A 15,262-nucleotide genomic window follows, 5' to 3' on the forward strand; every position below is an offset into this window, starting at 1 on the left:
AAAAAAAAAAAAAAAAAAAAAAAAAAAAAATCAATGTGTATTAATTATTAGTGGATATTCAATCCAATGCAGACACTCAATTCAGTACAAACTGGGTGCTAGTGAGCATTGTCCTCACTATCCTGGCTGAGCATTTTTAGTAGAGACAGGGTTGGTCTTAAATTCCTGACTTCAGATGATTCACCCGCCTTGGCCTCCCAGAGTGCTGGGATTATAGGTGTGAGCCATTGGGCCCGGCCTTTTTTATTTTTTATTTTTTTGAGACAGAGTTTCACTCTTCTTGCCCAGGCTGAAGTGCAAATGGCGCAATCTTGGGTCACTGCAATCTCTGTCTCTCAGATTTAATGGACTCTCTCATCTCAGCCTCCTGAGTAGCTGGGATTATAGGTGCCTGCCACCACACCCGGCTAATTTTTGTATTTTTTAGTAGAGATGGAGTTTCACCATGTTTGCCAGGCTGGTCTCCAACTCCTGGCCTCAGGCGATCAACTCACCTCAGCCTCCCAAAGTGCTGGGATTACAGGTGTGAGTCACCCCTCCTGGCCCAACTACTGATTATTTAAACACTTCAGCCCATCTAATCCCATGGCTCCTTCCCCCTCTAGAGACCATCAGACTCACATCCTCATTCAGGTGGTCAGCCAATGAGTGGTCCAGCAGCAGAAGCCTGTGAAAGAGGTCCAGGCCCGAGGGGGCTGGCCCACGAGGTAGGTGAGGGGCCTTTGACTCTTCCAGGTCACCCCACCCTGAGGGACCCAGAGGCATCCCTGCCCAGATATCCACACTCAGCTCAGGGTTCTGCAGCCTGGAATGGATGAGATAGCATGTCAGCCTCCCTTGTGTCCTATCAACCCACTTTGAGAGGCTCCCAGGGAGCTTAGGGGAGAAGGGGGAACCAGCCACTGGCTGGAGATCCTGGGATGCAGAAACCATGGAATGTCATTCTTAGGAAGATCTGAGAGTTATCCATTTTCTGCCACTGGGGTGACAGAAGACAAAAAGAGGACAACTGAAAGGGCTACTAATGGCTGGGCACGGTGGCTCACACCTGTAATCCGAGCACTTTGGGAGGCCAAGGCAGGTATGTTACCTGAGGTCAGGAGTTCAAGACCAGCCTGACAAATATGGTGAAACCCTGTCTCTACTAAAATTACAAAAATTAGCTGGGTATGGTGGTGTGTACCTCTAGTCCCAGCTACTTGGGAGGCTGAGGCAGGAGGATTATTTGAACCCGGGAGGTGGAGGTTGCAGTGAGCCGAGATTGTGCCATTGCACTCCAGCCTGGATGACAGAGTGAGACTCTGTCTCAAAAAAAAAAAAAAAGAAAGAAGAAGAAAGGGCTATGAATTTGGAGCCAAGTCAGCCCAGAGACACTGAACATTGGGACTAACAGCATGAAATGTAAGGGCTTAGAGATTTGGAGGAGGAGGAGAGAATTAGAAGGCAACAGAGGGCCAGGGTGGTGGCTTACATCTGTAGTCCCAGCACTTTGGAAGGCCAAGGCAGGCAGATCTCTGAGCCCAGGAGTTTGAGACTAGCTGGGCTGGGCAACATGTCGAAAACGTTTTCTCTACAAAAAATGTTAAAAAGCCGGGCGTGGTGGTGTGCACCTGTGGTCCCAGCTACTTGGGAGGCTGAGGTGGAAAGATGGCTTCAGCCTGGGAGGTGGAGGTTGTAGTGAGCCATGAATGTGTCACTGCACTCCAGCTGGGTGACAAAGTGAGGCCCCAAACAAAACAATAGAGAAGGCAATAGAGACATGAGAGGCCTTGAGGAGATATCAAGGAGCTGAGTTCTGAAGAATTTGTAACTCCAGGGATCTTGTGAGGAAGCCAGAACAAGGCAACTCGGGGCAAGCACTGAGAGAGCTGGGGGATTGACCCTGTGGGGTAGAGGAAGGGGTCAGTACCTGTGCGTGGAATTGTCTGCAGTTGGGGGTGCAGCCCGTCCAGTCAGAGGCCCATGCTGTCCCAGGCGAAGCCCCTGAACTCGGCCTAGCCCCAGGCTGTGGAGAAGCCTCGCCAAGCCCCCTGCAGTCAATGTCCCATTCTCTCCGTACAGGCCAAACAGCTGGGCCAGGTAATGGCTCTGCTCCTGCTCAGCAGGGCCCAGGTTGGGGACTGAGCCCTCTACCCAGCCCAAGACGACCCACACACAGAAGCTGGCCAGCAGATGACTCACTGGGGACCCCATCATTGCAGGAGAAATGGCTCAGGGGCTCTGGTTCTGGCTCCTATTCTCCCCGAAGCATCCTGAGGACAGTGTCCTGGAAGAACAAGGATTGGGCTGGAGCTGCTGCTCCGCTCTCCAGCTCGGGGCCATGGGGGAGCCAGAGCTCCTTGTACCCGCCCCACACCAAGTCCAGCAGCAGCCCCTACTGCACCCTCCTTCTTCCCTCACACTGCCTCCTTCAGGAGCAGCCTCTGGCTTGCCGGTTCCTAGAGCACCTCCCTGACTCGGAGCTCTCCCCATACTTCATCCAGAGCTGATTGTCTATCCCTTGTCCCCAAACCCCACCTCTCAACTTTGCCCCACCTCTCTATCCCCCCTCAATCCCCAGGGCCTCACCCCCACTGGCAACGTGAGAGCTGTCACCTCAGGTCCCCTATTAGGCCTTGATGTGGATATTAAGCAGTTCCTGAGTCAGGGAGGGAGAAATCCAGACTGAGCCTCCAGGTGTCCAGGTAGAATAGAGGCCACGTCACATAGAAGGCTGAGATGGACACTTATCCCCTCCTAGCCCACCTGCCTTGGGGTGGAGTCAGGGGTGGGGCCAGTGTGGGAAGGCTCACAACAGAGAGGAGTTAATGGTTCACTGGTCTCTGGGGTGGGGGTCAAAGGTCAGTCTCTGCTGGGCCTCTGAGTAGGGAGGGGCCACCTTCTACCCTGGGAAAGCCACATGGTTAAGGAGAACCTGGGCCCAGTTTTTTTTCCTCTTAAATAATTCACCCCACTTTTAACACAGTACCATTTTAGCCCTTTCCAGCATATACTTCCGCCCCACCTACCTTACATCTGGCACTGAATTCATCTCCAACCCCCATCCCCATATTCCCTGGGAAGGTTGGACTCAGGTGTCCCTAACCTGGGGAGGAGGGGGAAAAGGCAGATGAATGCCAAGCCCAGATGTATGCATGGGAAAGAAACTGTTCTTAGCAACAGCTTCTCACCCCAAGGAGAGAAAGAGCTGGAGCTGTAGGGATCGATGACCAAGAAAGGGGACGCTCTGCAGGGGAGAAGAAACAGGGATCTGGGCTCCCCTCTGAAGTCTGACCTGACGTAAAATCAGGCAAGCAAAGTCTGATCGGGGTGACCAGTCCGTGGGGTTGAGGTTGGCATTACCTGATAGCAGGAGACAAGAAAGACACCCAGAGGAAGGGGGACACAGCCTTCTTGCTTCCAGCTGGGGGCGCAGGCAGGCAGGCAGGCGGGCAAGGGTCACCTGCAGGGAGCGGGTAGGGGAGGGACACTACCTTAAAGGGGCAGGTCTGCTTTGCCTGGGCCTCCTTATCTGTAGCCTATCTTCCTTCCACCTTCCAGGGACACCCCACCTTCCCAAATGCCTCATTGCTAACTTCCTTTTCCCACAAAAAGCAAAGGAGTCCAATACAGAGTAGAGTGGTAACATTTATTAGGAAAGAGAGATTTCAGTTAGACCCCCATGTCTCACACAGAAGAAATAGATGGTAACTGCCATTTCTTTTCTTTTCTTTTTGTTTTTTGAGATGGAGTTTCACTCTTGTTGCCCAGGCTGGAGTGCAGTGGCACAATCTCAGCTCACTGCAACCTCCACCTCCCAGGTTCAAGCGGTTCTCCTGCATCAGCCTCCTGAGTAGCTGGGACTACAGACATGAGCTACCACGCCCGGCTAATTTTGTATTTTTAGTGGAGATGGGGTTTCTTCATGTTGGTCAGGCTGGTCTCGAACTCCCGACCTCAGGTGATCTACCTGCCTTGACCTCCCAAAGTGCTGGGATTACAGGCATGAGCCACCACGCCCGGCCGGTAACTGCCATTTCTAAAGAGGAAAGAGAGCAGGTGGAGGGTCCTGATTCCCAGGGGACAGGTAGTTCAGCTGGACAATGGGGGAGTACAAGATTAGGGTTGATAAGGCCACTGCTCACCACCCCTCCACTGAAGTTCAGTGGCTAAAATACTGCTACACCAGCCAGCCAGTAGAAGGCTATCTTGCTCTCCAGCAGACACTTGGAATGTGGTTGGTGGCAGGAAGGAAGAATGTCATGCTATCTCTTGCTGCTCCTCCGGGTTTCTTTGCCGTTACTAACAGTGTTGCTGGAAGGCCCAGGCGGGCCTGCAGGTGTGTGGTTGGGCTGGCTTCGAGTGATTCGGGTGCTGGGCGGGTGTGAGGGAGTATGAGAGGGATGTGGGCCACCACCGGGACCTGATGGGGCACTCAGTCCATTCCCGTTCTGGCTCTCAGAGGCTAGTTGTTGGAGGAGAAGGAACAAAGGAATTAGTTAACATAGAAGAGGGTTCCATCCCAAGACCTGCCTCCATGCCCTAAAGAGTGGCACAGTCTTCAGCATGCACAACTGCACCTTAAGGCCAAATGCAAAAGACAGTGGGCTGCGAATATGAACCAAGCTCCAGAGAAGACTCACACGATCATTTTGGAAGTTGCTACATGAACCTTGGTATGATATTTTTCTCTTGTATTTATCTGTCTTATTGGGAATCAGACCCAATTAACTGTTTAGTTCTAGGCTCAAGGACCTCTGACAAAAATGCCCTTTTACCAAAAGTGATTGTAAAACTGGAGAAGGATGACAAGGGGAAAGGCCTGAAGTATCTGTGTTAAAATATGAGGCACTTAAAAAAAAAAAAAAAGGTGTGTATGTATGTACCACAATGATACTGTTCATTTTAGAAAACATAGATAAGTGGTCAGGCGCAGTGGCTCATGCCTGTAATCCCAGCACTTTGGGAGGCCAAGGTGGGTGGATCATGAGGTCAGGAGTTCGAGACCAGCCTGGCCAAATCGTGAAACCCTGTCTCTACTAAAAATACAAAAATTAGCTGGGTGTGATGGTGCATGCCTGTAATCCCAGCTACTTGGGAGGCTGAGGCAGAAGAATCACTTGAACCCGGGAGGTAGAGGTTGCAGTGAGCCAAGATCATGCCACTGCACTCCAGCCTAGAAGAAAGAAAAAAATTTTCTCTCAAAAAAAAAAAAAAATATATATATATATATATATATAAAAGCATAAGTGAAAAGATAAGATTATTATACATAATCTTACCTGCCAAATGTAGTAAGTCACATTTTTTTTGTATATATATTTTTATTTTTTAATTTTTACTGTTTTAGAGATGAGGTCTCACTTTGTCACCCAGGCTGGGATGTGGTGTGATCATGGCTCATGCAGCCTCAAACTCCTGGCTCAAGCAATCCTCCTGCTTCAGCCTCCCGAGTAGCTAGGACAGTGGGTGTGCACCAGTGTGTCTGGCTTAGATTTTCTTTCTTTTTTGTTTTTCTTTTGAGATGGACTCTTGCTCTGTCACCCATGGTTGGAGTATAGTGGCTCAATCTTGGCTCACTGCAACGTCTGCCTCCTGGATTCAAGTAATTTTCCTGCCTCAGCTTCCCAGCAAAAAAATATTTTTAATAAGATACATTTGGCCAGGTGTGGTGGCTCATGCCTGTAATCCCAGCACTTTGGGAGGCCAAGGTGGGAAGATCACCTGAGGTCAGGAGTTCCAGACCAGCCTGGCCAACATGGTGAAACTCTGTCTCTACTAAAAATATAAAACTTAGGCCAGGTGAGGTGGCTCATGCCTGTAATCCCAGCACTTTGGGAGGCTAAGGCGGGTGGATCAGGGGTTCGAGACCAGCCTGGCCAACATGGTGAAACGCTGTCTCTACTAAAAATACAATTTAGCGGCCGGGCACGGTGGCTCAAGCCTGTAATCCCAGCACTTTGGGAGGCCGAGGCGGGTGGATCATGAGGTCAAGAGATCGAGACCATCCTGGTCAACATGGTGAAACCCCGTCTCTACTAAAAATACAAAAAACATTAGCTGGGCATGGTGGCGCATGCCTGTAATCCAAGCTACTCAGGAGGTTGAGGCAGGAGAATTGCCTGAACCCAGGAGGCGGAGGTTGCGGTGAGCCAAGATCGCGCCATTGTACTCCAGCCTGGGTAACAAGAACGAAACTCCGTCTCAAGAAAAAAAAAAAAATACAATTTAGCTGAGCATGGTGGCGGGTACCTGTGATCCCAGCTACTTGGAGGCTGAGGCAGGAGAATCGCTTGAACCTGGGAGGTGGAGGTTACAGTGAGCCAAGATCACACCACTGCACTCTAGCCTGGGCAACAAGAGCAAAAACTCCATCTCGGGGGGGGAAAAAAAAAAGCCAGGCGTGGTGGCATGTGCCTATAATCCCAGCTACTCAGAAGGCCAGAGAATCACTTGAACCCAGGAGGTGGAGGTTGCAGTGAGGGAGATCTTGCCACTGCACTCCAGCCTGGGCAACACAGTGAAACTCTAAAACAGTGAAACTCTGTATTTAAAAAAAAAGAAAAGATACATTTAAGTCTCTTGGCCCCTAATATTCCTTTGCTACATGTGGAAAAGTTGTTCTTTTTCACCTTTGAGTGACAGTGGCAAAAGGGTACCCAAGGTCTATTGTGATTGAAATAGGTTCCCAGGCCAGCTGTGGTGTCTCACATCTGTAATCCCAGCACATTGGGAGGCTGAGGCGGGTGGATCACCTGAGGTCAGGAGTTTTGAGACTAGCCTGGCTAACATGGTGAAACCCCACCTCTACTAAAAATACAAAAAATTGGCCAGGTGTGGTGGCAGGCACCTGTAATCCCAGCTACTCAGGAGGCTGAGACAGGAGAATCGCTTGAACCTGGGAGGCAGAGGTTTCAGTGAGCTGAGATCACGCCACCGCACCCCAGCCTGGGTGACAGAGCTAGCCTCCGTTGAAAAAAGAAGAAAAAAAAAGGTTCCCAAATTTTTCACTATAGGCACTTACAAAAGGTATCAAAAAAGGGTGTGCTGGGCATGGTGATTGATGCCTATTAATCCCAGCACTTTGGGAGGCCAAGGTGGGTAGATCACTTGAGGTCAGGAGTTCGAGATCAGCCTGGCCAACATGGTGAAACTCCATCTCTTTTAAAAATAGAAAATTAGGCCGGGCGTGGTAATCCAAGCACTTTGGAGGCCAAGGTGGGCAGATCACCTGAGGTTGAGAACTCAAGACCAGCCTGACCAACTTGGTGAAACCTCATCTTAAAAAAAAAAAAATAATAATAATAAAAAAAAAGAAAATTAGCTGGGCGTGGTGGCATATGCTTGTAATCCCAGGTATTAGGGAGGCTGAGGCATGAGAATCGCTTGAACCCGGGAGGCAGAGGTTGCAGTGAGCCGAGATCATGCCATTGTATTCCAGCCTGGGTGACAGAATGAGACTCCTTCTAAAAAAAATTAAAAAAAAAAAGCCAGGCATGGTGGCTCATGCCTATAATCTCAGCACTTTGGGAGGCCAAGGCAGGCAGATTGCCTGAGGTCAGAAGTTCGAGACCAGCCTGGCCAAAATGGTGAAACCCCGTCTCTACTAAAAAGACAAGAATTAGCCAAGTGTGGTGGCGCATGCCTGTAATCCCAGCTACTTGGGAGGCTGAGGCAGGAGAATCGCTTGAACCTGCAAGGCAGAGGTTGCAGTGAGCCAAGATCACACCATTGCACTCCAGCCTGAGCAACAAGCACAAGACTTTGTCTCAACAACAACAAAAAAAAGGTGGGGGGCTGGGAGAATTGAGTGAAGGCAGATATACTGAGAAAAGAGAGATTTGGAAAAGGGATGAGGGAAATGCATCTTTCTAGGCTGAGGAGAGTAGGGAAGCTAGGAGGACCAGTGGATGGAAGGGAACAGATTTACCTGGAGAAGCAGCTGGAGGTCCAGTGGTAGGCTGGGAAGCTGAAGGGTTGCTGTCATTCTGCACCTGAAGGCATAGATTACATATTCAGATCCTGCTCCCTCCCATGCTTCTTGTCTTGATCTGCCCTCCTTTCCCACCTTTGTAGCCACAGGACTCACCGCCTTGTTGGGTGCTTGCTGGGTGCTATACTCTGGGTTTGGCTCACTGAAGTTAGGAACCTCAGAATAAACCATACAGAATCTGTAAGGGAAGAAAGCAGCTAAAGCTTTGGATTCATCCTCTGGGCCATTGCCGGAGGCCTCAGAAAAGTCCAGATAGGTTGGGTGTGGTCACTCACACCTGTAATCCTAGCACTTTGGGAGGCAGAGGCAGGAGGATCACTTGAGCCCAGGAGTTCAAGACTAGCCTGGGCAACACGGTGAAACCCTGTCTCTACAAAAAATACAAAAAAAATAGCAATGTGTGGTGAAGCATGCCTGTAATCTCAGCTACTTGGGAGGCTGAGGTGGAAGGATCAGCTGACCCCCGGGAGATCAAGGTTGCAGTGAACTGAGATCATGCCACTGCACACTCCAGCCTAGGTGACAGAGACTGTGTCTCAAAAAAAAAAAAAAAAAAAAAGTCCAGAAATAGGGCTTGGACTGCACAGCCTGTGCTACCTCCTTGCAAACCTCAACTTTCCTCCTTGTGCTGGTGCTTCTTCATCCCCATCCCCAAGACCGCACTTACTCTCCAATCTTCTGCAGATCACCCCCACGGCCCGTATACAGTGTCAGACAACCTTTGAAAACTGAAGCATACCTATGGGGGCAAAAAAAGCAAAATTCAGAGTACTCAGAAGTGTTACAGGGACTGTTAACCCCACTCTTGATTGTTGCCTTTGGAAGGCTAAAAGTTACCACCTGGCTTACCCTTTGGTGAGCCGGATAATGTCCCCAGGCTGAATCAGATTGCCGACGTCGTCCCAGACGGAGATATTGATGCTGCCTGTTTTGTCCGCCACTTTGCAGGTCCGAACCTCATGCCCGTCCTTTGTCTTGGTCACTCGGCCTGAACGGAACAGATAAATCGAGGTGGGAGGACGATCAAATAAATGGGGAGGTAGTTGTCAGAAGAATGAGATGTGGATGTTGGTGGGATGAGGGAAAAGGTGTACAAACAGGGCAAAGCCCAAATCCCTGAGGCATAAGGGGCTGGGATTATGGAAGGTGTCGGGGAGGGGGGCGGCGGGGGGGGGAGGGTAGTTCAGAGGCCAGCACCATGGAGAGGGCCCTGAGTGGAAAGAGACACATGTGGCACAGGAGGTCTAGATCTGGCAAGACTTCTGTCTACCCTATACCAGACTGCAGCTTTCTGTCCAAGGGTCGAAGAGACAGACTGGGAATGAGGAGTGTCTTGTGGCTCGCCTTGCCATCCCCACACCAAATTAAGAACGCAAACAGCGTTCTTCCCCTCCTGCCCCCTACCCCCATCCCGCGAACTTGCCACCCCAGTATAGACACCTGTCTCCAGCACAATGAAGATAAGATTCAGATTCTTGAGCCCGGGCTTGATATCCTTCACAAAGGTCTCCGTCGTCATGCTGCCCGAGCCTCGGCACCCCACTGGATGGGGAATAGGGGATGAAGGCTCAACGCTTGGATCCTTTGCCCCCATGCTCCACTTCCCAAGGCCTACCTACCACATTAGGCTGGGGTCAGGCAGCCTCAACCCCTCTAACCCTTCTAAAAGATTTAAAAAGGACATCCCCGGAGGCCTCCAACTTCAAGATCAGAATTTGGGGGTCTCTGGACAGGCTGCTTTGGGGCTGGAAGGCCCCCTGCCGGGATGCTCTTTTAGTCTCAAGCCCTGAAGTGGCGGAGCCGACGTAGACAGGGGTAGGGAACCCGGTGCAGAGCCAGGGAGTAGAATCTTAGTGGCCAGACCTTCCTGAACCCTCATCCCGACAACCCGGGACTCGGTCCATCTCCTCCCCCACCCGCAGCCCACCACCCACCCAGCCAGCCGGCAGGACTGTGCACGCCGCTGAGCAGCCCGCAGGGGGAGCCACAGGCTCTGCTGCCGCCGGAAGCTGCTCGGTGGAACGCCGGAGTGCAGACATTCCCGGAAGTTTCCACAGGCTGGCCTCCTCCGGCCAATCAGCACCGCCCGGGCGCGCCCTGCGTCGTGCAGCCTGCCCTGCCCAGCCAATCGGGATCCGAGACTCGTGCACCGCGAAGGGGGCGAATTTCAGGTATTAAAGGAGCCTCGGAGATAGTTGGCTCTGCAGGGGGAAAGATTCACCACTAGTGGGCGCACAGAGCCCCAATTTTCTGTAACATGGCTGGAGAGAGTGCGCTTATACTCTAATATGTTTCTTTCCAAAGAGTGATACCATGGGAAAAGGAGCAAGGGCTTCGGAATCTGGCGGACAAAAGTTTGAATCCTGGCTCAATGCTTCACTTCTTTTCTCGACGATTTAAACATATGTAATTCCGTCAGGCGCAGTGGCTCAGGCTTGTAATCCCAGCTCTTAGGGAGGTGTAGAGGCTGGAGGATAGCATGAGCCCAGGAGTCCAGACCTGTCTGGGCAATAAAGCGAGACCCCATTCTCCACAAAAAGGCAAAAAGAGACAAAAAATATGTAATTCCATCTTACAGACGAGAAAACGGACGTTGTTAAAAAGCAGTGCCTTGCACACAGTAGGCACACACGGTTTCCTTCATTTTATTGCTCTATCTCTTATATTTATTCCTGATTTGGGGTTTTCATCTTTAATGCACTACCTAGCTTGGTCAAGGTCTCTGGGAAAAGTGGCACACCAGAGACAAAAGGCAGGCTCACCTTTTTTGGAAGAAATGGAACCTGCAGCATAGAGAGAAATACTTGTTAGTCCCTCTTGTTTTTGGAAACAGCCTCGCTGTGTAGCCCAGGCTGGAGTGCAGTGGTACAATCTTGACTCACTGCAACCTCTGCCTCCCTGGCTCAAGCGATCCTCCCACCACAGCCTCCCTAGTAGCTGGGACTACAGTGTGTCCCACCATTTTCGGCTAATTTTTATATTTTTTTGTAGAGACGGAGTTTTGCCATGTTGCCCAGGCTGGTCTCGAACTCTGACTTCAAGCAATCCGCCCATCTCGGCCTCCCAAAGTGTTGGGATTACAAGCGTGAGCCACTGCACCCGGCCATACTACTTTTTTTTTTTTTTTTTGAGACGGAGTTTCGCTCTTGTTACCCAGGCTGGAGTGCAATGGCGCGATCTCGGTTCACCGCAACCTCCGCCTCCTGGGTTCAGGCAATTCTTCTGCCTCAGCCTCCTGAGTAGCTGGGACTACAGGCACGCGCCACCATGCCCAGCTAATTTTTTGTATTTTTAGTAGAGACGGGGTTTCACCATGTTGACCAGGATGGTCTCGATCTCTTGACCTCATGATCCACCCGCCTCGGCCTCCCAAAGTGCTGGGATTACAGGCTTGAGCCACCGCGCCCGGCCCCCCATACTACTTTTATCTTACTTGATCTGAGTCCCCTCTAGAGGACGGCAGAAAAAAGGCCTGAAACTTTAGTTCCTTTTGGAACCTGTCAAATTGTCCACAAAAGATAGCTAGCTCTGTATTGTTGTGTATAAACAAATTACATAGAGATATGTGGGGGCATGTGGGTGGGTGTGTATTAATGTGCACTAACATTGCTTAGCCAACGTCCACAATAAATGCCATACTATTTAATACCAGATTAGCCTAAGAGGTCATGTAATTGTAATGCCTTGGTTTGCTTAATTAACCCCTTATCTTTTCATGGAGTTCTTTAGGCTCCACATTGACTTCCCTTGGATCCCAGGTTCTCTACCACCCACGCCCCCAACACCATGGTGTTGTAAGCTAAAGAAATCAAACTCCAACTGAGGAAGAGGGAAATTTTCTCTCCCTTCCTTCTTAGGTGTTTCAGGGAACTCCTCGAGTGTTCGAGGAGCCATCGTGGATACGGGAAGAGTGCGCCTGGGAGAGAGGCAGACAAGCCATTGAGCACCCCTGCTCTAAGGCTTGGGGTCAGTCTCCCTCATTCCCCACCCCGCGACCGCCTTGTTAACTGCAATATCCATTCCCATGACAGGGGTCAAGGGGTCACGAGGCTCTGGGATGCAGACCAGGGCTCTGGAAAAGGGAGAGAGAGGGGCTGGACCCACAGCCGGTCACGCTGCAGACCTGCCTCTCCGCAATGATCTCGCACCAATCCGCGTCAGCTCTAGGACACAAGTCACGTGCACCCTTCCAAAGCGAAGCGTGGCTGGCCAGGCCCACCAGTGCTTGTCTGGAAGATCATAGAGTTCTTCCTCCCAAGTGGCTATATAGTCCTGACTGAGACCACAAAGACTTCCCGTCTAGAGCGGAGGCCTGGCTAGCCGCTGTCTCTCCTAGTAGGTCGCTCGTGGCTGCTAGCGTAGGAGCTGAGTTAAACAAAGAGGCGGGGTTTGGTGACGAGCTTCCGCCGGGTTGCGTAGCAGCGGTGGGCGGGCAAAGGATCAGCCAGAGACAGCGACGAGTGGTCGGAGCCTTCTTTCCCCTCCTTCCCCTTTCCCTTCCCTTCCCTGGAAAGGCTGGGACCCGGCATCAGGGCAGACCTGTGGCCGCTGCTGCCTGAGCTCCAACTGGGCCAGGGTACGGAGAGTCCAGGCCGCTTCCAGGGCGGTGCGTACTGCGCCTGCGTGATCTTCCACCTAAAAGAGGGTGTGGGAGGGGAGGAGGTGATGTCCCAGGGGTATTGGGGCAGGGGGTTGAAATACTGGGGTTCAGGAGGAGGGATATTGGTAAAGATGAAAATGGGGGAAGGAAGCAGCACTGGCGAGGAGTCGGGAGGTGAGAAAGGGGCTCTGGAGATTGGGTTGTTGGGGAAGTCCATTGGAATAGGGGAGCTTTGAGGAGTGCGGGAGGGGGCCGGGGCTAGCTGGAGGACCGGCAGCTGCGGACCTAGGGGAACAACGTGGTGTTTAAATGGGCAATGATTGACGGACCAGAAGGGGAGGAAGGGAGCATTCCGGGGGCTAGCCTGGGCAGGGGCGGTGGAACCTAAACCCCCGCCCTCGAAGCGCCATAGCTTGGCTCCTCTCCCATGCCTTGTCTTTGGCAGCCTTGTCCTCTCATTCCTTCCCCGCTCCTCTCCCCCTCCTAGCCCTCCATGAAGGAATCTCACATTCTTCACATCCCTGCGCTTAGTTTGCAGCCTGGCCCTCTGATAGGCTTCACACACCACACACTGGAAGGCCTTCCCTAACCCAGGACTTTGGGAAATTGGGGAGTGGGAAGGAGGGGGCCAGAGAAAGAGCAGAAAGCTAAGAGGGTTAAGGGCGTTTTTCTTGAGGGATTGACAGACTCCTTCCCCATTCAGAAACTTCCTTTCACCTAATAACAAGTGGGGTTGTTAATGAGGCCACTGTTCTTGGGGATTGGCCCGTGATAGTGTTATCCCTTTCTATAGAGTGGTTTTAGAGTCTGACAATAGGACAAGAGGTTGGGTGTGTTGTTGGCTGATAGTTTTGCCCCAAATAAGAATTGGGTGGATTCGTGGTAGGGAATGTGAGTGATGCAACGTCACTACCTTGCATGTCCAGCCCACCTGTGGCTAGGCCTACCTTCTAGTAAAAAGAAGGAACAAGCTTCTTTTAAGTATTTCCTCTCCGACGCTCTAAATTTATTTTGCCTTTTTTTTTTTTTTTTTTTTTTTTGAGACTGAGTCTCACTCTTGCCCAGGCTGGAGTATAGTGGCAGATCTCAGCTCACTGCAACCTCCTTCTCCTGGGTTCAAGCGATTCTCCTGCCTCAGCCTCTCGAGTAGCTGGGATTACAGGCGCCCGTCACCATGCCCAGCTAATTTTTTGTATTTTTTGTAGAGTTAGGGTTTCACCATGTTGGCCAGGCTGATCTCAAACCCCTGACCTCGGCCAGGCGCGGTGGCTCACGCCTATAATCCTAGCACTTTGGGAGGCCGAGACGGGCGACCAGCCTGAGCAACACAGTGAAACCCCGTCTCTACGAAAAATACAAAAAATTAGCTGGGTGTGGCTGTATGCACCTGTAGTCTTGGCTACTCAGGAGGCTGAAGCAGGAGAATTGCTTGAACCCAGGAGGCAGAGGTTGCCATGAGCCGAGATTGCGCCACTGCACTCCAGACTGGGCGACAGGGTGACACTCCATCTCCAAAAAACAAAAACCCTCACCTCAGGTGATCAGCCCACCTTGGCCTCCCAAAGTGCGAGGATTACAGGTGTGAGCCACCGCGCCCACCCTTATTTTGCATTCTATTGCTACAAGTAATATCTCACTTGAGGATGACAGTATTCAGTATCCTTTCATGTTTATGTATTTATTTATTTATTTTTGAGACGGGGTCTCACTCTGTCACCCAGGCTGGTGTGCAGTGGTGCAATCTCTGCTCACTGCAACCTCTGCCTCCTGGGCTCAGGTGATCTTCCTGCTTCAGCCTCCTCAGTAGCTGGGACTACAATTGCTCACGCCACCATACCTGGCTAATGTTTGTGTTTTTTGTAGAGACAAGGTTTCACTATGTTGCCCAGGCTGGTCTCGAATTCCTGGACTCAAGTGATCCATCCACCTCAACCTCTCAAAGTGTTGGGATTACAGGCGTGAGCCACTGCGTCCAGCCTTCTTCCATATCTATTATTTCACTTGATTTACAGGACAGTATGTATAAGGAGAGAGAGAGTGTGTGTGTGTGTGTGTGTGTGTGTGTGTGTGTGTGTATGTATGTGTGTATACACAATGTATATACACAATGTATATACACAATGTGTATATACATATACACAACTTATATTAGGCAGGGCTCAGTGGCTCACACCTGTAATCCCAGGACTTTGGGACACCAAGGTGGGTGGATCACATGAGGCCAGGAATTTGAGACCAGCCCGGCCAACTTGTTGAAACTCTGTCTCTACTAAAAATATAAAAATTAGGTTAGGAGATTGAGACCATCCTAACACGGTGAAACCCATCTCTACTAAAAATTCAAAAAATTAGCCGGGCGTGGTGGTGCGCACCTATAGTTCCAGCTACTTGGAAGGCTGAGGCAGAAGAATTACTTGAACCCAGGAAGTAAAGGTTGCAGTGAGCTGAGATCGCGCCCCTGCACTCCAGCCTGGGTGATAGAGTGAGACTCAGGCTCAAAAAAAAAAAAATTAGCTTGGCATGTTGACATGGGCCTGTGATTCCAGCTACTCAGGAGGCTGAGGCAGGAGAATAGCTTGAACCTGGGAGGTGGAGGTTGCAGTGAGCCGAGGAGATCACATCACTGCACTCCATTCTGGGTGAAAGAGCAAGGCTCCATCTCAAAAAAAAAAAAAAAAAAAAAAAAAAAA

At 50.9% G+C, this 15,262-nt stretch overlaps 3 protein-coding genes across 14 annotated transcripts in view; 1 reads left to right on the plus strand and 2 right to left on the minus strand.

Moving 5' to 3' along the window:
* The window catches only part of SLC39A5 (solute carrier family 39 member 5), a 14,136-nt gene extending 10,686 nt beyond the window's left edge, over window positions 1-3,450 (minus strand). For 7 of the 9 annotated variants that reach the window (XM_032290853.1, XM_032290807.1, XM_032290815.1 and 4 more), the window contains exons 1-3: window positions 3,343-3,450; window positions 1,910-2,266; window positions 622-805 (exon numbers count right to left, since the gene is read on the minus strand). In XM_032290853.1, coding sequence (XP_032146744.1) covers window positions 622-805; window positions 1,910-2,196 — 471 coding nt within the window. In that variant the 5' untranslated portion in view covers window positions 2,197-2,266; window positions 3,343-3,450. Of the gene's footprint in view, window positions 1-621; window positions 806-1,909; window positions 2,267-2,595; window positions 2,813-3,342 lie in introns of those variants that run through there. The other 2 variants (XM_032290796.1, XM_032290825.1) reach the window with 2 other exon arrangements.
* A 159-nt stretch (window positions 3,451-3,609) lies between these two features.
* Window positions 3,610-10,028, minus strand: NABP2 (nucleic acid binding protein 2). Of its 2 annotated transcripts, XM_032290891.1 has the most exons (7): window positions 9,907-10,028; window positions 9,413-9,514; window positions 8,822-8,960; window positions 8,640-8,711; window positions 8,069-8,150; window positions 7,910-7,973; window positions 3,610-4,444 (listed from the first exon to the last, which is right to left on the minus strand). In XM_032290891.1, the coding sequence occupies exons 2-7, from the start codon at window positions 9,489-9,491 to the stop codon at window positions 4,245-4,247; spliced, it is 636 nt and encodes a 211-aa protein (XP_032146782.1). In that variant the 5' UTR covers window positions 9,492-9,514; window positions 9,907-10,028; the 3' UTR covers window positions 3,610-4,244. The 2 variants fall into 2 exon arrangements, with proteins under 2 accessions (XP_032146782.1, XP_032146774.1); XM_032290883.1 differs by having other exon boundaries at window positions 9,413-9,965.
* A 2,394-nt stretch (window positions 10,029-12,422) lies between these two features.
* Window positions 12,423-15,262, plus strand: part of RNF41 (ring finger protein 41) — a 35,860-nt gene continuing 33,020 nt past the window's right edge. For 2 of the 3 annotated variants that reach the window (XM_032290917.1, XM_032290896.1), the window contains exon 1: window positions 12,423-12,578. The gene's annotated coding sequence lies outside the window, so the exon portion shown is untranslated. Of the gene's footprint in view, window positions 12,579-12,654; window positions 12,747-15,262 lie in introns of those variants that run through there. The other variant, XM_032290903.1, reaches the window with a different exon arrangement.

The sequence above is a fragment of the Sapajus apella genome, unplaced genomic scaffold (assembly GCF_009761245.1).
Source record: "Sapajus apella isolate SASKATOON/1434 unplaced genomic scaffold, GSC_monkey_1.0 scaffold2, whole genome shotgun sequence".
NCBI lineage: Eukaryota > Metazoa > Chordata > Mammalia > Primates > Cebidae > Sapajus > Sapajus apella.